The sequence below is a fragment of the Gobius niger genome (assembly GCF_951799975.1).
Source record: "Gobius niger genome assembly, chromosome: 7".
In the NCBI taxonomy this organism is placed as follows: Eukaryota; Metazoa; Chordata; class Actinopteri; order Gobiiformes; family Gobiidae; genus Gobius; species Gobius niger.
The window spans coordinates 38603984-38626429 of record NC_136858.1 but is presented as its reverse complement, the minus strand read 5'-3'; the positions used below and the strand labels follow the sequence as shown (position 1 = coordinate 38626429).

The following is a 22446-nucleotide window of genomic DNA, read 5'->3' as shown; positions in this document are numbered from 1 at the left end:
CTTTTTGAGTGACGTTTGTGGCTGTAATGACGGTGTCTGACCTGCAGGTGGCTGACGATGCAGAAGGGCTCGGGCCGGTGGAGGCCGCAGGTGGAGGTGGACGAGAGCTGGTGGGCGCGGCCGATCAGGAGGTCGCCCGTGGCCGGGTAACAGCTGCCCTCCGTGCACATGTCGCTGAGCTCCGGGAACAGGAGCTCCGTGTGGGACTGTCCCGCGTCCAGCTGCGCCCCCACACACACCTGCAGGGCTGAGAGAAGAGGGAGGAGTTACATCATCACCAACACTGCACGGTTTCTCTTTGTGTAATAAACAGTTCCAACATGGAGTGCGCTCACATCGGAGTCTGAGAGCACATTAACCTCTTAACTCCCACCTGAACACGTGTTCTCCAAAGTCTCTTAAATCTAAAAGCTTCTTCAAAACGGAGGCAAAAAAATTAGAAGAAAATGAGGATGTAAATAGGGATGCACAGATACCGATACCAGTATCGGGTATCGGGCCGATACCACATACTCGTACTCATTCATGAGGTCCCGATACCAGAAACCGATACCATTTGACGTGTGGCCAGCGCAGCTACGAGGCGCACCTACGAGGCGCAGCTACGAGGCGCAGCTCTCAGTTGAGGAGAGAAAATAGCAACAAACTGTAGAATAGTTTAGTGTAAACACAATAATCCACATAGAGCTGACTTTATTACAGACTGCGCTCTCTAAACCAGAGTCTGAGCTGGATTTAACCAGAGCTTAATGTTGTTAGAGCTGCAGCGTCTGCAGTGTTTACAACATACAGGCTAACGATGCTAACTCGCTGCAGTGTTTACAACATACAGGCTAACGATGCTAACTCGCTGCAGCGTCTGCAGTGTTTACAACATACAGGCTAACGATGCTAACTCGCTGCAGCGTCTGCAGTGTTTACAACATACAGGCTAACGATGCTAACTCGCTGCAGCGTCTGCAGTGTTTACAACATACAGGCTAACGATGCTAACTCGCGGCTAACAGTTTAGGCCATTCTGACGCTGTTTTAAGCCCAGGGGTTTATTCATCTGAAAAACTAACCCAGCGTCTAAAAAGTCCTCAGAAAATCCAGATTAAAGACATACAGCATGTTTATATTGAGGGAAAATGAGCTGCAGCAGAACAATGAAAACGCTGTTGCTTCTCGCTAAGTTACTACAAACACACGAGAAAATCTACAGGAGCTGAAGTAAAGACGAAAAGAGACCATTTAAGTAACATCTCAATACTGTTGTTAAATAAAAACACATAAATGAATAAAGCTCAGGCATTGGGAGCTTTAGGACATGGGCTTTTCTGTCTATGATGGACAGTGCAATAAAAATAAAAATTATATTGAATGAAAATAAAAATAAATAAATAATGGCATCAGCACAATTCTAATATAACGGCTCTTAAATGTGTAGCCTACTTGTAATGTACATGAGTAAATGTGCTAATTACAAACCAATCTGCTGTGAAAAAAGTAAGAATGTTGAAGAAACTGCCTTGTACTCGTATCAGTATTCGGTATCGGCGAGTACTTAAATCCAAGTACTCGTATCGGTTTTAGAAAAAGTGGTATCGGTGCCTCCCTAGATGTAAACGCAACAAAAAAAAACGCTAAAAAGTGACCCAAAAAAAAGGGTCAAAAATGACAAAAAACTCAACAAAAGAGCAAAAAAAAAAGACAAAAATCCAGCAAAAAAAGGACAAAAATCCATCAAAAAAAGGACAAAAATCCATCAAAAAAAGACAAAAATCCAGCAAAAAAAAGGACAAAAATCCAGTAAAAAAAAAGACAAAAATCCAGCAAAAAAAAGACAAAAATCCATCAAAAAAAAAGACAAAAATCCATCAAAAAAAGACAAAAATCCAGCTAAAAAAAGACAAAAATCCAGCTAAAAAAAGACAAAAATCCAGCAAAAAAAGACAAAAATCCAGCTAAAAAAAGACAAAAATCCAGCAAAAAAAGTGACAAAAATCCAGCAAAAAAATGACAAAAATCCAGCAAAAAAAAGACAAAAATCCAGCAAAAAAAGTGACAAAAATCCAGCAAAAAAAGTGACAAAAATCCAGCAAAAAAAGGACAAAAATCCAGCAAAAAAAGACAAAAATCCAGCAAAAAAAGACAAAAATCCATCAAAAAAAGGACGAAAATCCAGTAAAAAAAAGACAAAAATCCAGCAAAAAAAAGACAAAAATCCAGCAAAAAAAAAGACAAAAATCCAGCAAAAAAAAGACAAAAATCCAGCAAAAAAAGACAAAAATCCAGCAAAAAAAGACAAAAATCCAGCAAAAAAAGTGACTAAAATCCAGCAAAAAAAAGACAAAAATCCAGCAAAAAAAGACAAAAATCCAGAAAAAAAAGACAAAAATCCAGAAAAAAAAGACAAAAATCCAGAAAAAAAAGACAAAAATCCAGAAAAAAAGACAAAAATCCAGAAAAAAAAGACAAAAATCCAGAAAAAAAGACAAAAATTCAGCAAAAAAAGACAAAAATCCAGCCAAAAAACACAAAAATCCAGCAAAAAAAAGTGACAAAAATCCAGCAAAAAAAGACAAAAATCCAGCAAAAAAAGTGACAAAAATCCAGCAAAAAAAAAGACACAAATCCAGAAAAAAAAGACACAAATCCAGAAAAAAAAAGACACAAATCCAGCAAAAAAAGACACAAATCCAGCAAAAAAAGACAAAAATCCAGCAAAAAAAAGACAAAAATCCAGCAAAAAAACACAAAAATCCAGCAAAAAAAGTGACAAAAATCCAGCAAAAAAAGACAAAAATCCATAAAAAAAAGACAAAAATCCAGCAAAAAAAGACAAAAATCCAGCAAAAAAAAAGACAAAAATCCATCAAAAAAAGGACGAAAATCCATAAAAAAAAGGACGAAAATCCAGCAAAAAAAGACAAAAATCCAGCAAAAAAAACACAAAAATCCAGCAAAAAAAGACAAAAATCCTTACCTTTTTTACCCATTTTCTTTGCCTATTTCCCCCATTTTTGTCCTAATTCCCTCCACCCCAATGTTCTTACAATCCAGATGTGATGTTTGGACTTTTCTCCGATCATCCTGAAGGCCCTGCAGTTTGACTTTTGACCACACGCTCTGAAAGGCCTCAGATTTATGTTTTCCGCTCATAAATCTGTCTTCTCTCAGATGTTTGAGCGTCTAAAGTGTTTACGCTCCTGGACGTGTTCACTGAACCTCGAATCCGATCACGATCTCTCCGACCGTCTGGAAACTGGTGACATTTCTGGACATTGAGTTAAAATGAAGGTCGAACAATAAAAGAAGGCGGCGCTTGAACAGATGCTTCCGGTTTAAGCCACAGCAAGTGTTGAGGAATGAGCTGCAGTGAGGGGTCACCACAGAGGTCACTGCAGAGGTCAGGGGGGCGAGGCTGGTTTGGACACGTTTATGAGGTCAGAGCAGGTACAAAGACTTCAGGTTAATCCAGGAAAGCACACTGCAGTGGGATGAAACATAATCAGGAGCTTTGGTTTGAACAGGTAGCAGCAAGCAGGGCGGCCATCTTTGGTCTGATTGGCCGATGCCGTTGTGGTCGACCAGGATTTTCATTGGGCGACTGAATGCAGGCGCTTGTGCAATGACTAAGATGCTCAAGAGCTCTGTGGTTTTACAGACAGAGGAACGTTTGATCCGGACTGGAGATCAGCGGCTCTGTGTCTCGGTGAGATGCTGCCTCACAGGCCAGACTTCTACAGTTGTTTACAGAGCCGTGGGAAGATGTTTTAGTTAGGGGGCGCTGAGGGACACAATTTACCCCCAAAATACTGTTTCTGAGCATAAATCCTGTTTATTAACCTCTTAACTCCCACCTGAACCGAGAGCATTTTCTCCAGTTCAGCTTTACCATTTAATTTGAAAGACCTACAAAACTAACTAATGGATCTTTTTCCTCACATCATCAGATTTTTTTTCATCCCTTTTTTTGTCGGGCAGTCGTCTCATTTTTGTCAAATTTTCGTGACTTTTTTCTCCATTTTTTGTCAATTTTTGTAATTTTTTCTCAATTTTTCGTCAAATTGTTCTCACTTTTTAATCAAATTTTCGTCCATTTTTTCCAAAATTTTTCGTCCATTTTTTCTCACTTTTTGGTCAATTTTTGGTCATTTTTTTAAATTATTTTTTGTCACTTTTTCATCAAATTATTCACATTTTTTTTGTCAAATTCTCATCACTTTATCGTCCATTTTTTCTTACTTTTTTGTCAATTTTTTTCTCACTTTTTTCACATTTTCATCCTTGTTTTCGTCTCAGTTTTGTCGCTATTTTCACACCTTTTTTCCAGAAGCTTTTGGATTGGGGTAAAGCTGGAGAAAATGTGCTCGGTTCAGGTGGGAGTTAATGGGTAAATATTGCCTGCAGTTCACAACATATCCACCAGGGGGAGTGCTGCAGCGCCCTCAGCACCCTGGGTTCCCACGGCCTCAAACCCCCTGGTTCTACGGTGAAACAGCCGATAGTCTGACGTCTCTGTCTGAGGCTCTACTGAAGCAAACAGGAGAACCAAACCGAGAGTAGAACATCAGGCTCAGAAGCTCATGGTTCGAAACAGAGACAAGTGTCACACGGAGATGTTACTGGGAGGACGTTTGAGAACAGGGACGATGAAGATATGGATGTATGGCCCCCTCCTGGAGCCGCCACCTTAACGTGGTGGAAACTCTGATGGCGGCCATTTTAGGGATAGGTTTGCCTGAGTCCTCCTAGGAACGCCCCCACCTCCTGGAGACGCCTCCGAGCTTTGGTCACCAGCCGAGTAACCAACCACTGCTCCTCAGCAGAACCCCCTCCCCACTGATGCCACAGACAGCGTGTGGAGGGGGCGTGTCTAAAGGCTCAGAGGTTCTTAAAGAGACAGAGGCCTATTTCAAGACATTCACTACAGCCATTTTGAGAGAGACATTTTACACAAGGCAGTTATTCTAATTTACTGCATTTACAGACCAACAGAAGGTTTGTCATCATTGTAGTGTGATATAGACTGGTGCTATGGGACTGACAAAAGCAGAACACCCCCTCTTTAAAGCAGAACACCCCCTCTTTAAAGCAGAACACCCCCTCTTTAACCTCTCAACTCCCGCCTGAACCGAGAGGATCTTTTTCCTCACGTCATCAGATTTTTTTTCCATCATTTTTTTGTTGGGTATTCAACTCATTTTTGTAACTTTTCTGTCAATTTTTTGTCACATTTTTGTCACTTTTATTGTCAAATTTTTATCACATTTGTGTCATTTTTTTTTTCATTTTTAGTCAAAATTTTCAATTTTTTTGTCAATTTTTTATCAAATTTTTGTCATTTTTTGTAACTTTTTTGTCATTTTTTTGGTCATTTTTTGGTCATTTTTTGTAACTTTTTTGTATTTTTTTTTATAAAATTTTTGTCATTTTTTTTTGTCATTTTTTTTTGTCATTTTTTGTCATTTTTTTTGTCACATTTGTGTCATTTTTTGTCATTTTTAGTCAATTTTTTCAATATTTTTTGTCAATTTTTTATCAACTTTTTGTCGATTTTTCATCAATTTTTTGTCATTTTTTTGTCACATTTTTCAATTTTTTTGGTTAAATTTTTATCAAATTTTTGTCATTTTTTCATCAAATTTTTCGTCACTTTTTTGTCACATTTCCATCATTGTTTTCGTCTCATTTTATACAAGGCAGTTATTCTAATTTACTGCATTTACAGACCAACAGAAGGTTTGTCATCATTGTAGTGCGATATAGACTAGTGCTATGGGACTGACAAAAGCAGAACACCCCCTCTTTAAAGCAGAACACCCCCTCTTTAAAGCAGAACACCCCCTCTTTAAAGCAGAACACCCCCTCTTTAAAGCAGAACACCCCCTCTTTAAGCAGCAAGACATGTGTAAAAGCTGGTTAATGTCATTTCAACACCCAAAGTCTATATTTTTAATGCCACACATACGTTCTAACAGTAGATGATGCAGCAGTGAAGCAGAATGTTGGTAAAATGTAACAAAGGATCATTGTAAACGAGGCTCGTCTCATCCCGGCCCCACATGTGGAGACGCTGCAGATGTGGAGGACCCCCCACGGTCCGGCGCACACACAGCTTTAATGCCGAGGTGTTGAAATCCTGCAGTGACTTAATGAAAGGCCGTGTGTGTTTATGCAGAGCCGACTCCAGATCAGGTTTCACTTTGATCCGACCAAAGGCTCCGGTTCAGACAAAACACAAGACGCTGCTTTGAACCTCGGGCTCAGTTTTACAGAAAACACTTTAGGTTTGTTCACAAAAAAGAGTTTAAAAGACTCGCCTCCACTGATCGAAAGCTTTGTGTTCAGTATTACTCTATTGCACAGGGCTGGGTGTCATTTTCTCCAGTTTGGCTTCATACAAATCTAAAAGCTTCTGGGAAAAAAGTGTCAAAATAACAAGAAAAATTAGACGAAAAGAAGGATGAAAATGCGGCAAAAGAGCGACAGAAAAAGGACAAAAAAATGTGATGAAAAAGTGACATAAAAGTGACAAATATGCAAGAAAAAAGCCACAAAAGAGTGACAGAAATGTGACAAAAACTAACACAAAAGGACAAAAAAGGCAATAAACACATGACGAAAAATTGACAAAAAAATGACTAAAAATTGACAAAAAAAATGATCAAAAAGTGACGTAAAAGTGACAAATATGAAAGAAAAAAGCCACAAAAAAATAACAGAAAAGTGATGAAAAAGTGACAAAAAAGGCAATAAACACATGACAAAAAATGGACTAAAATTCAACTAAAAAATGACCCAAAAAATGACCAAAAAGTGACAAATATGAAAGAAAAAAGCCACAAAAGAGCAACACAAATGTGACTAAAACTAACAAAAAATGACAAAAAAGTGACAAAAAATTCACTAAAATTCAACAAAAAAAATGACCAAAAAAAGTGACATAAAAGCGACAAATATGCAAGAAAAAAGCAACTAAAAAATTACAAAAAAAGTGACAAAAAAGGCAATAAACACATGACGAAAAATTGACAAAAATTGACTAAAATGCAACTAAAAAATTACAAAAAAAATGACATAAAAAGTAACATAAAAGGGACAAATATGAAAGAAAAAAGCCACAAAAGAGGAACACAAATGTGACTAAAACTAACGAAAAAAGTGACAAAAAAGGCTATAAACACATGACGAAAAATTGACAAAAAATTGACTTAAAAGTGACAAATATGAAAGAAAAAAGCCACAAAAAAGTGATGAAAAATGGACTAAAATGCAACTAAAAAATTTCAAAAAAAGTGACATAAAAATGAAAAAAACATGCAAGAAAAAAGTCACAAAAGAGCAACAGAAATGTGACTAAAACTAACAAAAAAATGACATAAAAGGTAATAAACACATGACGAAAAATTGACTAAAAATGGACTAAAATGCAACAAAAAAAATGATAAAAAAAATGACAAAAAAGTGAAAGAAAAATGACAAATATGAAAGAAAAAAGCCACAAAAGAGCAACAGAAATGTGACTAAAACTAACAAAAAAGTGACAAAAAAGGCAATAAACACATGAGGAAAAATGGACAAAAAAAATGACAAAAAAGTGACGTAAAAGTGACAAATATGAAAGAAAAAAACCACAAAAAAATAACAGAAAAGTGATGAAAAAGTGACAAAAAAGGCAATAAACACATGACAAAAAATGACTAAAATTCAACAAAAAAATTACCAAAAAAGTGACAAATATGAAAGAAAAAAGCCACAAAAAGAGGAACACAAATGTGACAAAAACTAACAAAAAATGCCGAAAAATTGACAAAAATTGACTAAAATGCAACAAAAATATGACAAAAAAATGACAAAAAAGTGACGTAAAAGTGACAAATATGCAAGAAAAAAGCCACAAAAAGAGTGACAGAAAAGTGATGAAAAAGTGACAAAAAAGTGACGAAAACAATTCAAAAAAAGTGACAATGTGAGGAAAAAGATCAGTTTCGACGAGTTTTGCAGTTCTTAGCTTATATACAGATATTGTAGTACAGGTATAAGTAAAAGTATCGCTTAGGCATCGGTATATCGTAAACCAAGTATCGTTAAAGTATCAAATGAAAAAGTAACGGCACCGGCCCTCGTCCTTTAACCCTTCCCTGCACTGCTTTAGATAAAGACAAACAAAGACATGAGATCGAGGAGTCGGGAGGAGCTTCTACAGGAGCCACTGAAGAAAAGCCCCTGGAGAAGATTCAGAGATTACTTAAAGATGAGCGAGTGGGAGTCAAAACACGGCTCCAGGTCTGCTTTTTGATGAGAGAAGAGCTTTGTGACTTGGTAAGAAGCCCTAAGCCGTATATCGCCCTCTAACCTCTTAAAGGGATGTTTCAGGATGTGACAAAAAAATGTGACTAAAATGCAATGGAAAAAAAAACACAACAAAGCAATGAAAGTGCAGGAAAACAAGTGGCAAAAACTGACAAAAATGTGGCAAAAATGCAATGAAAAAAGGCACAAAAGAGCGACAAAAAAGTGGGAACAGCACAAGCTCCAGTCGGGAAGGTTTTAGACTAAAGAACTGAGGAACATGCGCTCGGTTAAGGCAAGAGGTTAAAAGCTTTTAACTCCCGCCTGAACAGAGAGGATCTTTTTCCTCACGTCAGCAGATTCTTTTCCATCATGTTTTTGTTGGGTTTTCAACTCATTTTTGTAACTTTTTTGTCATTTGTTTTTGTCATTTTTTATCAATTTTTTGTCATTTTTTGGTCACATTTCTGTCATTTTTCTGTCATTTTTTTTGTCACATTTTTGTTATTTTTTTGTCACATTTTTACCTCATTTTTGTCATTTTTTCGTCAGTTTTTAATCCATTTTTTGTCACATTTTTGTCATTTTTTGTCACATTTTTTGTCATTTTTTGTCACATTTTTGTGACATTTTTGCCACTTTTTCATCAATTTTTCATCACTTTTTTATCAATGTTTTCGTCACTTTTTTGTCACATTTCCACCATTGTTTTCGTCTCAGTTTTGTTGCTTTTTCACAGCTTTTTCCCAGAAGCTTTTGGACTGGGGGTAAAGCTAAACTGGAGAAAATGTGCTCGATTAAGGCGAGAGGTTAATCTTCACACGTACAAAACATTAAGCTGGTAGAGACAGATGTGCTGCTCCAGATTACACATGTTTGTAGTGGAAGTAGCCGTTTAAAACCCCTCTAACAATGCTCTGAACTGCAACAAGAAGCTTCTGCAGATCCACATATATTTCCAGTGGATGTTTCCTGGATGATTAAAAGTCTTTCCCATGACACAGATTGTAGCAGTTTTGTTTCACGGGAGGTTTTTCACACGACTCTGCAGAGATAACGGCATTTCAGCTACAGCTCGAGCGCATTCCCAGTACTGGGTTCAGACCAGTCCCATCAAACATGACCTTTATAAACGAGGAAGCTCCTTATGAACTGCATTATACATCATGTTTTCCACTATTGTCACTTTTTGTCTCAGTATTGTTACATTTTGTCATTATGTGATACTTTCTAATACCTGAACCTCTTACACCCGCCTGAACCAAAGGCATTCTGTCCTCTTAGGTTATTATATAGGCCTGTGTAACGCCTCATTTGAAAGCTAAGACCCACAAAACTGATCTTTTTCCTCGCGTTGTTGCTGTGGTGAAGCCAGTTTGGCTTTACCCCAATCCAAAAGCTTCTGGAAAAAAGGTGTGAAGATAGTGCTAGAACTGAGACGAAAACAATGATGGAAATGTGGCAAAAAAGTGAGAAAACATTGACAAAAAGTGATGAAAAGTTGATGAAAAAGTGGCAAAAATGACACAAAAATTACAAAAAAGTGACAAAAAAGTGATAAAAAAAGTGACAAAAAAAGGACAAAAAAAATGATAAAAAAGTGATAAAAAAGTGATTAAAAAAGTGACAAAAAAAGGACAAAAAAATGATAAAAAAGTGATAAAAAAGTGATTAAAAAATGACAAAGAAATTATAAAAATGTGACAAAAAAGTGACAAAAAAAGACAAAAAAATGATAAAAATGTGACCAAAAAATGACAAAAAAGTGACAAAAAAGTGATAAAAAAAGTGACAAAAAAAGGACAAAAAAATGATAAAAATGTGACAAAAAAGTGACAAAAAAGGACAAAAAAATGATTAAAAAGTGATAAAAAAATGACAAAAATGTGACAAAAAAATGACAAAAATGTGACAAAAAAATGATTAAAAAAAGTGACAAAAAAATGACAAAAAAGTGACAAAAAAATAAAAAAAAAGTGACAAAAAAATGACAAAAAAAATGATAAAAAAGTGACAAAAAAATGATAAAAAAGTGACAAAAAAATGACAAAAAAAATTATAAAAAATGACAAAAAAATGACAAAAAAGTGACAAAAAAATGACAAAAAAGTGACAAAAAAGTGACAAAAAAATGACAAAAAAAATGATAAAAAAGTGACAAAAAAGTGACAAAAAAATGACAAAAAAGTCACAAAAAATGACAAAAAAATGGCAAAAAAGTGACAAAAAATTGATAAAAATGTGACACAAATAATTACAAAAATATGATAAAAAAAATTTGACAAAAAATTACAAACATTTGACTAAAAATGACAAAAATTTGATTAAAAAATGACAAAAAAGTTGTGCTGACGTGAGGAAAAAGATCCTCTCGGTTCAGGCGGGAGTTAAGAGGTTAAATCTCCTCATGAAAGTTTAAGTTTCATTCTTTGTTTTCCTTCTTATCGATATTTGAAGCCATGTTTTTTGTTTCCCCTTCACTGGTCAATGCGGAGCTTCTTCTCTTCATCCCGAGCCTCAGTCCGGCCGCGGTCCGCAGCCTGAGACTCCCCAAACCCCCCCTCACCTTTTGTGCGGATTCCACGGTGGAAAAGCAGAATAAAAACAGACTTGCATCGCGTGTGTTTGCAGTTGGAAACACTTTGAACCCGCGCTGGTTCTTTGTGCGTAAAAGTGGATAAACTTACCGAGGAGGAGCGCGCGCCGCAGCGGCCTGAACATGATGCTCCGTCTGGGTCTGAAACTAAGCCGAAGATGAGCTGCTCTTCCCGGGACGCACGGCTGCTGCTGCTCCGGTGTCCGCCTTGAGCTGCTCTGCGCGCGGTGTGAGGGACCTGCGAGGACCCCTGAGGCCCCAACGCGGCCAGACACGCCCCTTTCACAACAAAAGAGCACATCTGGGCGGGCCTTCACAATAAAAGCCCGAGTTACGCTTGGAAAGAAGGTGAGTTTGTGACTTAGGAAAAGTTAAAGTTTATTAACCTCTTAACTCCCGCCTGAACCGAGAGGATCTTTTTCCTCACGTCAGCAGATTCTTTTCCATCATTTTTTTGTTGGGTTTTCAACTCATTTTTGTAACTTTTTTGTCATTTTTTTGTGACATTTTTGTCATTTTTTTGTAATTTTTTGTAATTTTTTTTGTCATTTTTTTTGTCATTTTTTTTTTTTAAATTTGTGTAATTTTTTTTGTCTTTTTTTCACATATTTGTAATTTTTTTGTCACATTTTTGACATTTTTTTGTCACATTTTTGTCACTTTTTTGTCACATTTTTGTCACTTTTTTGTCACTTTTTTGTCATTTTTTTGTCATTTTTTGTCACATTTTTGTCACATTTTTGTCACATTTTTGTCATTTTTTTGTCACTTTTTTGTCATTTTTTTGTCATTTTTTTATCACATTTTTGTCATTTTTTTGTCACATTTTTGTCTCATTTTTGTCTCATTTTTTTGTCACTTTTTTGTCATTTTTTGGTCATTTTTTTATCACATTTTTGTCATTTTTTTGTCACATTTTGGTCATTTTTTTGTCACATTTTGGTCATTTTTTCATCAATTTCTGGTCTTTGTGTGTGCCCTCAGTCATGCAAAACAACCAAAGATGTTGTTAGCATTTGGCCTCTCCCAGCATATTCCTATAGCTCCAAACAAGGGTGAAGTTAGAAGTGACCAAGCTCTTCCACGAGCACAAAGACCAGACAGGTACGGATCAACTCGTCTAAGCTCAGGTAAGAACATATCTCAGTGTGGAGGAACTGTGGCCTGTTCCTTTAAAGTACAGTAAACTGGGTTATGCCATGTTTATTTCTGCTTGTGTGGTGTTTGAGGAGGTAGTTCTGCACTTGGGTCATTTTTCTGCTTTAGAGTTGGAAGTATTTATGAGAAGGACTTTTATTTTGAAGGTCCGCCTCGTCCCACCTGACTGGACTCACGTCTCTTCAAACCCTGCCTTTGTCCAAAAACCTCCTCCAGCTTCTCATTAACGGCGGTGAATGTGTAACTCAGACCCGGCCACAGACCTGACGAGTTTTAACTGTTTTTATTGTCAATCTTAAAGCGACACCCGGTAACAATTCACTCAATAGATGGAAAAACATAGATGGAATGTTTTAACCCCTTAACTCCCACAGGGACCGAGCACATTTTCTCCAGTTTGGCTTTACCCCAATCCAAAAGCTTCTGGGAAAAAGGTGTGAAAATAGAGACAAAACTGAGACGAAAACAATGATGGAAATGTGAGAAAAAAGTGACGAAAAATGGATGAAAAAGTGGCAAAAATGCCACAAGAAATTGACGAAAAAAGACAAAAAAATTTACAAATATGACAAAAAAAGAAAAAAAAAAAAGAAAAAAATTTGACCAAAAAATCATGACAAAATGACAAAAATGTGACAAAAACAGACAAAAAATGACCCAAAAAATGATGAAAATGTGACAAAAATTTGATAAAAAATTGAAGAAAAAATGATGAAAATGTGACAAAAAAGGACAAAAAAAGAAAAAAAAATTTGATAAAAATTTGACCAAAAAATGATGAAAAAATGACAAAAATGTGACAAAAAAAGACTAAAAATTGACAAATGTGACAAAAAAAAGACAGAAATTTGATAAAAAATTTGAACAAAAAATTACAAAAATTTTACCAAAAAATGATGGAAAAATTACAAAAATGTCACAAAAATCTGATAAAAAAAACGAGAAAAAATTACACAAAAATTCCAAAAAATGTGACAAAAATTTGATAAAAATTTGACCAAAAAATGACAACAATTAGACGAAAAAATGACAAAAATGTGACCATGAATGACAAAAAAAATGAGTTACAAAAATGAGTTGAAAACCCAACAAAAAAATGATGGAAAAAAAATGTGATGACGTGAGGAAAAAGATCCTCTCGGTTCAGGCGGGAGTTAAGAGGTTCAGCTTTTAGATTTGGCTAAAGCTCTGTTTCGCCCGGGGGTGAGGGTATAAGGTAAAGTGAGAGGCCAGACCGGTGGCCCTGGAGCCGGTGGCCCCTCTGTGCTCTTCCAGAACACAGGACATAAGGCCAGTCCGCCCCTGAGAGCCTCTAAAGTAAACCTTCCCTAAACCTAAACTAAAGCCTGCACTTTCTAAACCAAGAGCAAACAGGTCCGACAAAGGCTGAGCAAAGGCTAAAACTGGATTAAAAACAAGGCTCTAAAAGACTTTACTATTTCAGTGAACGGCGTCTCTGTAAAAAAACACTTCAGTCTAAAAGTCCTCGAGCTCCCGTTTCCGGCTAATCCAGGCCCGGCCTCGTCCATTTTGTGGGAATCTGAATTAAAAGCCCGGCTCCTCCACCTCGGCCTTAAGGCTTTACCAGGACAAAGGCATTCCTCTCCCCCCCCCTCGGACACACACCTCCCCCCGGGGCAAACCTCGGATAAAACCTCTCACCTGCGGCTACAAAGAAAGCTTTAGGTGTGGACTCGAGAGGAACCCCCCAGGAGCGAGGACAAGGGACGGCAAAGTGGGAAACTTCAGGAATAATCAAGTCGATAATCAAGTCGATAATCTCTCACAGAAAAGAAGATTAAAGAGGATCCAGTAACACAAACAAGAGATGTGATTTATTTGATTGAAAGTAAACACATTTTTGCAGGAATTCACTCTTTGTTTTTCTGTTTTTCAATGGGGTTTCACCAGGAAATGAAGAAATCTTTGGCAGTATTTTCTGCATTTTAGGAGCTGTTACTCTTGTCTCTTTTTGTACTGTTTTGGTTTCTTTTTTTGTTGCTTTGTTGTCGTGGTTTCGCCGTGTGTTTGTCACCTTTTTGTCACTCTTTAGTCACTTTTTTTGTTGTATTATTGTTGCTTTTCTGGCATGTTTTTGTCACTCTTTTGTCGCTTCTTTTGGGTGACTTTTTTGTTGCGTTTTCCCCCTCATGTTCGTTGTTGACGTTTGTTCCAAGAAGAAACTGCACTGGGTTCATATGTCCATTCTGGAAGATCTCAGAAGGGCCACTGGCTCTCGGGCCACCGGTTTAAATGTTCTCCTTAAGCTCTTAAACCCCGCCATAACCGAGCTTTACCCAAATCTAAGAGCTTAAAAGCAAAGCATCAAAATAGCAACGAGTGAGCCAGAAAAGCAACACAAATGTGACAAAAAAGTGACGAAAACACGACAAAAAGCCACAAAAAAAGTAATGAAGAAACAACAAAAACACGCTGCAACAATGTAACAAAAGGCACAATCACTTTTGTAGGTCTTTGTTTTCAAATGAGGTGTCATGCTGTTGCTCTCCAGTGGTGAAGCTTTTAGATTTGGGTAAAACCGAACTGGAGGAAATGCTCTGGGTTAAGACGGGGGTCAGAGGTTCACACGTGTCTGTGTGGAAGTGCTGCATTTACTGGTCAGAGCCCGGGGCCCTGTTTCAGTCCCCGTCCGGCCCTGGTTACCACAATGTGAGAAAAATGGTTCTTGAGAAGTGGAAGTTCCGCAGACCCGAGAAGCAAACGAGAGCGTAAAAGAGCTTTTTTACAAGCTGAGAAAATGGTTCTTGAAATTACAATTGTCCGAGTATGAAAACACTGAATCTGTGCAGTAAATAAACATGTTATTGTGAACATTTGTTTTATTGTTACCAGGTCAAAGTTCATATGTTCATATATTGGCCCAAAGCTTGAAAATATGAAATAAAAAAGTGTTTCCCTTTAGAAAATAGAGACTTGGTTTGTGGAAGGAAACCGGGCTGTGCAATTAATCAAAATTTGATTACGATTTCGATTACTACACTTAACCTGTGGTTCTCAACCTTTTGGAGCCGCGACCCCATTATAACTGTTAACCCCTTAACTCCCACCTGAACCGAGCACATTTTCTCCAGTTTGGCTTTACCCCAATCCAAAAGCTTCTGGGGAAAAAGGTGAGAAAATAGCGACAAAACTGAGACGAAAACAAGGATGGAAATGTGACAAAAAAGTGAGAAAAAATGGTCGAAAAAGTGGAAAAAATGTCACAAAAATGTCACAAGAAATTGAAACAAATAGACAAAAATGTGACAAAATGTGATAAAAAATTTACAAAAAAATGACAAAATGTGACAAAAAATGACAAAAAAATGACAAAAAAACGACAAAAAAACGACAAAATGTGACAAAAATGTGACAAAAAAATGAGAAAAACATTGATGAAAAAGTGGAAAAAATGTCACAAAAATGTCACAAGAAATTGACAAAAATGTGACAAAAAATGGCCAAAAAATGACAAAAAAGTTACATAAATGAGTTGAAAACCCAACAAAAACAAATGATGGAAAAAAAATCTGGTGACGTGAGGAAAAAGATCCTCTCGGTTCAGGCGGGAGTTAAGAGGTTAAAGGGGTTCGTGACATAATTCTGAAAAAACAAAGAAAAAAACAAATGGCTAAAATGAAATTCATCAAATGACGAACACATACTGGCACTCTGGTATCACAGCACACACTTGGGACAATAAAATATTATAATATTTGCTAATAAAAATATGTATATGTTATCTACATGATCTGGCGACCCCTAGGTTGAGAACCACTGCACTAAACGATTATAACATTAGTATAATCACATTCCCATTTTTTATTCAATTTTTTTTCTCCAAATTTTTTCCTATTTTTTCTTTTTATTATTTTTTTCAATATTTGTTTTTTTTCTTTTCACATTTTTTTTTCTCAATTTTTTTTTTTTTTTGGCAAAGCAGACTTGCTTTAATTCACGGCGCTGGGATTATTTTCCCTTCGCTTTTCTCGTGCCACGGCTCAGGCTTTTGTCCGACATGAAAACAAACGGCGCTGTGTGATGATGTCATCAGGCCGCGCTGCTCAGTTTGCTTGCGCAGGTGTGAGGGCCGGCCAGCAGGGGGCAGGTGTGAAACAGAGACCTCTCCTTAATCCAGGCAAACTTGAAATCATTTGTACTTTTATGACTGTTCAGAAAACAGAAAATATCAGCATCGTTTTTGATTAATACATGAATCAAATAAAGATACAATAAAAGATAAATAATCATTTGAATAATCGTGATTTCAATTATGACTAAAATAATCGTTTTTCCACACTAAAGTATCTGCTCCAGGTAAACACAGAGGCGTGGAGGCCATTTGTTGAAGCAGGAAGGAGCCGTGAACATGTGTTAGAAACGTATCATGATTTATGAACAGAACAGCAAATAGAAAATATATAGAAAACTTTATTTCATTTGGAGAAGAACGACTTTAAAACAACAGTTAAAGTACGACGAGTAACAATAGCACCGGGATCATGTAGCTTATGAAAACAAAAACATGTGTGAAGAGGAAATAAAACTCCTTTAGCTCCAGTTTACAGGTGAGAAGCACAGACAGTATTTAACTAAACAGTTTTTAAAATAATATAACTGAGAGAAGAACTGAGTCACTTTGAAGCTTCACTGAGGTTTTGGTTGGAAGTGTTTCTTCTGCTTGACTGCCCTCTACCTACAACCACGTGTTACTGCGGCTTCCACATTGTCCTCCAGTGGCCACCGGTCCCGCCTTAACCGAGCTTTACCCAAATCTAAAAGCTGAAAAGAAAAGCATCAAATTAGCGACGAAAAGAGGAGGGAAAGAAAACAAAAATGTGCTGGAAAAGCAACACGAAAAGCGACGAAAAATGGTGAAAAGTCGACGAAAACACGACGACAAAGCAACGAAAAGGCCACAAAAACGTGACAAGAAATGAGAGAAAAAACGTGACAAAAACACAATAAAAACGTGACAAAAACTCAACAAAAAACCAGCAAAAAAGTGAAAAAAATCCAGCAAAAAAATAACAAAAATCCAGCAAAAAAAAGACAAAAATCCATCAAAAAAAATGACAAAAATCCAGCAAAAAAAATGAAAAAATCCAGCAAAAAAATTGACAAAAATCCAGCAAAAAAAAGACAAAAATCCAGCAAAAAAATTACAAAAATCCAGCAAAAAAATTGACAAAAATCCAGCAAAAAAATGACAAAAATCCAGCAAAAAAAAGACAAAAATCCAGCAAAAAAATGACAAAAATCCAGCAAAAAAATGACAAAAATCCAGCAAAAAAATGACAAAAATCCAGCAAAAAAAAAGACAAAAATCCAGCAAAAAAATAACAAAAATCCAGCAAAAAAAAGAAAAAAATCCACCAAAAAAGTGACAAAAATCCACCAAAAAAAAGACAAAAATCCAGCGAAAATGTGACAAAAGAACAGCAAAAAAGTAATGAAAAAGTGACAAAAACACATAAGGGAAACAAAGAGTGACGACAATGGCAAAGAGGAGAGAATGCTTTTGGTTTAGGCGGGGGGTAAGAGGTTAAGGCGGGTCCAGGGCTGTTTTTCAGTCCCAGTCCGCCGCTGATGACCTGTAAAAGTCAGTGTTCAAGTCGAGTAAATATACGAGTTGTGACGTTTGTATGAACAGAACAACTTCAGGCCAGACGCTGCAGGAGAAATGTGGGGAATCACTGACCTAAACGCGAGGAAACAGGTTCTTTCATAATAATAAGGCATTTATTGAGTAAAATGAGAAAATCAAAATGGAGAAAATGAGAGATTCGGGAGATGGGAGATCGGGAGTGAGATTCGGGGGGTGCACTTACTTATTACACCCTGTCCTGTGAATGTTTACATGTTATGGCCAATGAAAATATGATGAAATATTATAAAACGTTTGGGTGGGATTAGTTTAAGCAGACACAATAAAGATCCGACCACATTTTAGGACCTTTTTTGGGAGAAATGTAAGAAAATCCACATGGCCTAAAATACATACTGCGAAAATGACCCTTGAATTGACCATCTCTGAAGTAAATCTATGGAGAAACATTGAATCAGTGCAGCCATTTCCCGCCTTGTAGTGAAGATTAGGTCATACAGTTGTTGTTTGCTAAATGTAGACGTTTGCCTGTAGTGTCTCTACTTTTCCACAAGAAAACGAGCGTGAGAAGAAAACATCTGATCTGCCTGCGTTAATCATGAGGAATACACTGTTGTCGGTTCATAGTTGGAGTTCGAGCGTGGTCTCAGGTGCACTTGACGTAGTTCTCCGCTCGCCGGCTGATGTCGTCCCTCAGAGCGGCCGCCTTCTTCAGCAGCTCCTCCACCTCTGCCGCTTTGTCCTGGCCGTCTTTGTCCAGCACCTCCATCCACTGCTCCAGGTCTGAGACACGGAAACACAGTCACCACAGCGTACGGGGGAAATACACACGTTTACAGATGGCGTTTCCAAACCTCGGCTGCAGAAACACGAGGAAAACACGGATTACAAGTTCATTTTGTATTTGATTTTATGCCCTAATTATATGGACAAACACTCATGGTAGGGCTGCTCGATTATTGAAAAAATAATAATCACGATTATTTTTGTCATAATTGAAATCACGATTATTCAAACGATTATTTGTTGCCTTTAAAAAAAATCCATCAAAAAAATGACAAAATTCCAGCAGAAAAAAGACAAAAATCCATCAAAAAAGTGACAAAAATCCAGCAAAAAATGACAAAAATCCAGCAAAAATTGACAAAAATCCATCAAAAAAGTGACAAAAATCCAGCAAAAAATGACAAAAATCCAGCAAAAAATGACAAAAATCCATTAAAAAAGTGACAAAAATCCATCAAAAAAGTGACAAAAATCCATCAAAAAAATGACAAAAATTCATCAAAAAAGTGACAAAAATCCAGCAAAAAATGACAAAAATCCATCAAAAAAGTGACAAAAATCCATCAAAAAAGTGACAAAAATTCATCAAAAAAGTGACAAAAATCCATCAAAAAAGTGACAAAAATCCATCAAAAAAGTGACAAAAATCCAGCAAAAAATGACAAAAATCCAGCAAAAAATTACAAAAATCCAGCAAAAAATTACAAAAATCCATCAAAAAAATGACAAAAATCCAGCAAAAAATGACAAAAATCCATCAAAAAAATGACAAAAATCCAGCAAAAAAGTGACAAAAATCCAGCAAAAAAGTGACAAAAATTCATCAAAAAAGTGACAAAAATCCAGCAAAGAAAGACAAAAATCCAGCAGAAAAAAAGACAAAAATCCAGCAAAAAAGTGACAAAAAAAAAAAAAAAACAATTAAAAAATAAATATAAAATAAAAAATTATAATCGATTTTTTGCGATTATGCTAATTTTGTAATCGAAAACTGTTGTAATCGAAATCGTAATCGAATTTCGATTAATTGCACAGCCCTAGCCTAAACCACTCCTCAGTCAATGTCTGTCCTCCCCCGCTCACCAGTGAGAGCAAGATAACGCCTTCTATCATGTGGAGCAGCCCTGTCCTTGCGCCAGGTGGAACATCTGCCCCACTGAGTCTAACACTGGGAAGTGTGGAGCCTGTAGAAGCTGCTAAAGACGGAGATGTTGCATGAGTGGAAAGAAAACCTCATTCTGAGAAAACGGCCCTAAAGTTTTGTAACATCCAGGGGCGGACTGGCCATGTGTCCTGTATTCTGGAAGAGACACAGAGGGGCCACCGGTCCCGCCTCTCACTTTACCTTAGCCTTACCCCCGGGCGAGACCGAGCTTTACCCAAATCTAAAAGCTCAACCTCTGAACTCCCGCCTGAACCGAGAGGATCTTTTTCCTCACGTCAGCACATTTTTTTCCCATCATTTTTTTGTTGGGTATTCAACTCATTTTTAGAGCAACACTGCAACGTTTTGTCACTTTTTTGTTACTTTTTCGTTGTGTTTTCGTCTCTTGTTTTTCGGGTTATTGTTGTTTTTTCATCGCTTTGTCGTCACGTTTTCGTCACATTTTTGTCATTTTTTGGTCAATTTTTTATCAATTTTTTGTCATTTTTTTGTTAATTTTTTATAAAGTTTTTGTCACTTTTTTGTCATATTTTTTGTCATTTTTCCATATAATTTTAGTCATTTTTTTTGTTAATTTTTTGTCATTTTTTTGTTAATTTTTGTCATTTTTTTTGCCATTTTTTCATACATTTTCATCACATTTCCATCATTGTTTTTGTCTCAGTTTTGTTGCTTTTTTCACAGCTTTTTTCCAGAAGCTTTTGGATTGGGGTAAAGCCAAACTGGAGAAAATGTGCTCGGTTCAGGCGGGAGTTAAGGGGTTAAAAGGAAAGCATCCAAAAACAAAAATGCGCTGGAAAAGCAACAAAAAAGCAACAAAAAAGTGACAAAAAAGTGACAAAAACACAACAAAATGTGACGAAAACGTGACGACAAAGCGATGAAAAAAGCGATGAAAAAAAAAACAATAACATGAAAAAAACCCCGAAAAACAAGAGACGAAAACACGCCAAAAAAGCCACAAAAAAGAAATGAAAAAGCAACAAAAACATGACAAAAATGCAGCGACAACGTGTCAAAAAGTTACCGTCACTTTTCTAGATTTTCGCTTTCAAATGAGGCGTCACAGTGTTGCTCTCCAGTCAAGAAGCTTTTAGATTTGGGCAAAGCCGAACTGGAGAAAATGCTCTGGGTTAAGGCGGGGGGTCAGAGGTTCACATGTGTATTTGTGGAAGTGTCACATTTACGCTCATTTGGGCCAGACTGACCAGAGTCCAGGGCTGGTTTTCAGTCCCAGTCCGGCCCTGCGAGTTACCTTCCATCTGCTGCAGCTTGTCCTCCATCTCCTTCTTCAGCGCCTCCGCTTCTTTCTTTATCTCCTCCAGACGTTTCGCTGCTTCACTGTCATCCGTCTGGGTCGACTTTTTCTGCTTCAGGAGGTCAAACTTATCCAGAACTTCCTTCAGGCCCTGTGAAGAACAAACATGATTCTTCAGGGAGTTTCTGACCAAGGCTGTTTTAGTCTCCACAGGACTAAAGAACAAACAGCCCGCGATGTCTGCCGGGGTGTAAACCATGAAGAGACACGAGCGTTTACTGAGGTCATGTGTCGTCTTTAACAGGATAAACGATTATCCCGCTCTCAGCTGCTTTCACTGCTTTCTTCGTCCAGTATCGAAATACTTACAGGAACCGCTGTTGAAAACCACAGATGAAAAGGGCTCACTGCCATTCCGACACTGAGGTCTTTTTGTCGGAGTGGGGGCCATTTCCCCTACTAGAACTAACCCTAACCTTAGCTTAGCCCTACCCTTAAGGCAGGGGTCGGCATCGCCAAAACACCAAGGGCCGAACCGCACTACTGTAGCTTTAAGTTAAGAACCACTGTTTTACATCAGTGGTTCTAAAGTGGATCCACCGTTACCTTAATGACAAGCTGCGACCCTGTAACTTGCCATATATCTTATAAAACATTGTATTTACCGCACGTTTTTATTGATCAAGCCGTAGATTTGCTGTTAAGGCTGAAATTATGATCAAAACAACCCAATAATACTAACTTTAACTCCAGACTCCGGTGTGTTTCCGTGTCGTTTCAGATGGAAAATATTGAAAAAACGTTCCCTATATGTTTGCGATCCCACTGTTGAGTCCTGACCCCCCAGTTGAGAATCACTGTTTTATATACGACCAAGTGGGATGTAGGTATTTGATCCCTTATTTGCATAATAATATTTCTCAAAATCATCTTGGGGGCCAGAGGTTCTGACGTTACCGACCCCGGCCTTAAGGATAGTGGTGAACAGGTCTGGGCTCATTCTACACATTAAGACTAGGCTGGAACATGTAGGTGGAGGAACATACTTAGTTTTAACATTTTTAAACTCTGTATAGTCCCTTTAAGGATAGTGGAGTCTAACCTTACCTTAGCCCTTAGTTTCAGGTTTCCCCCGGGGGTAATTTGAAATCGAGTAAGGTGAATGGGGGGTAGTTTGAAATCGCTACAGGGGGATTGGTGGCTTATGGGATGGCACATACCTCCTAATCGGCCCCTATGCTAAAGCAGGTATGATAGTTAGCATACAGGCTCCTTTCCCTAATTCCTAAATGACAGACCTATTCGGATGCTTCTTATCATGGCGGACGCCAGGGCTGGACTGGCAGAAAAAAATCGGCCCAGGACTTGTGGGGCAAGAACGGCCCAAAAACTGGCATATTCAACGCAATAGTCGAGGTGATGAGCAAAACAATAAACCCTTTGCTTGAACTAAAACAGTATAAGCTACGAATCGAGGACAATAGTTACATTTTGTTTCTGCTGAATTCAGGCTCACGCCTCAGAGACTCAACACTTTCATCTTGTCATTTACAGTTTGAAGGAACTTTTGTAAAACTTCTAAACAATCTTAAAAT

At 37.3% G+C, this 22446-nt stretch overlaps 2 protein-coding genes across 2 annotated transcripts in view; both read right to left on the bottom strand.

Annotated features, from left to right (window-relative positions):
- The window catches only part of lamb1a (laminin, beta 1a), a 112782-nt gene extending 112579 nt beyond the window's left edge, over positions 1–203 (bottom strand). The window contains exon 1 of the mRNA XM_079560563.1: positions 42–203. Coding sequence (XP_079416689.1) covers positions 42–170 — 129 coding nt within the window. The 5' untranslated portion in view covers positions 171–203. The remainder of the gene's footprint in view (positions 1–41) is intronic.
- Positions 204–18288: 18085 nt separating this feature from the next.
- lamb4 (laminin, beta 4) overlaps positions 18289–22446 on the bottom strand; it is a gene marked incomplete at both ends in the record, with an annotated part of 72138 nt that continues 67980 nt past the window's right edge. Inside the window, 2 exons of the mRNA XM_079560011.1 lie at positions 18289–18425; positions 20849–21002. Coding sequence (XP_079416137.1) covers positions 18289–18425; positions 20849–21002 — 291 coding nt within the window. The remainder of the gene's footprint in view (positions 18426–20848; positions 21003–22446) is intronic.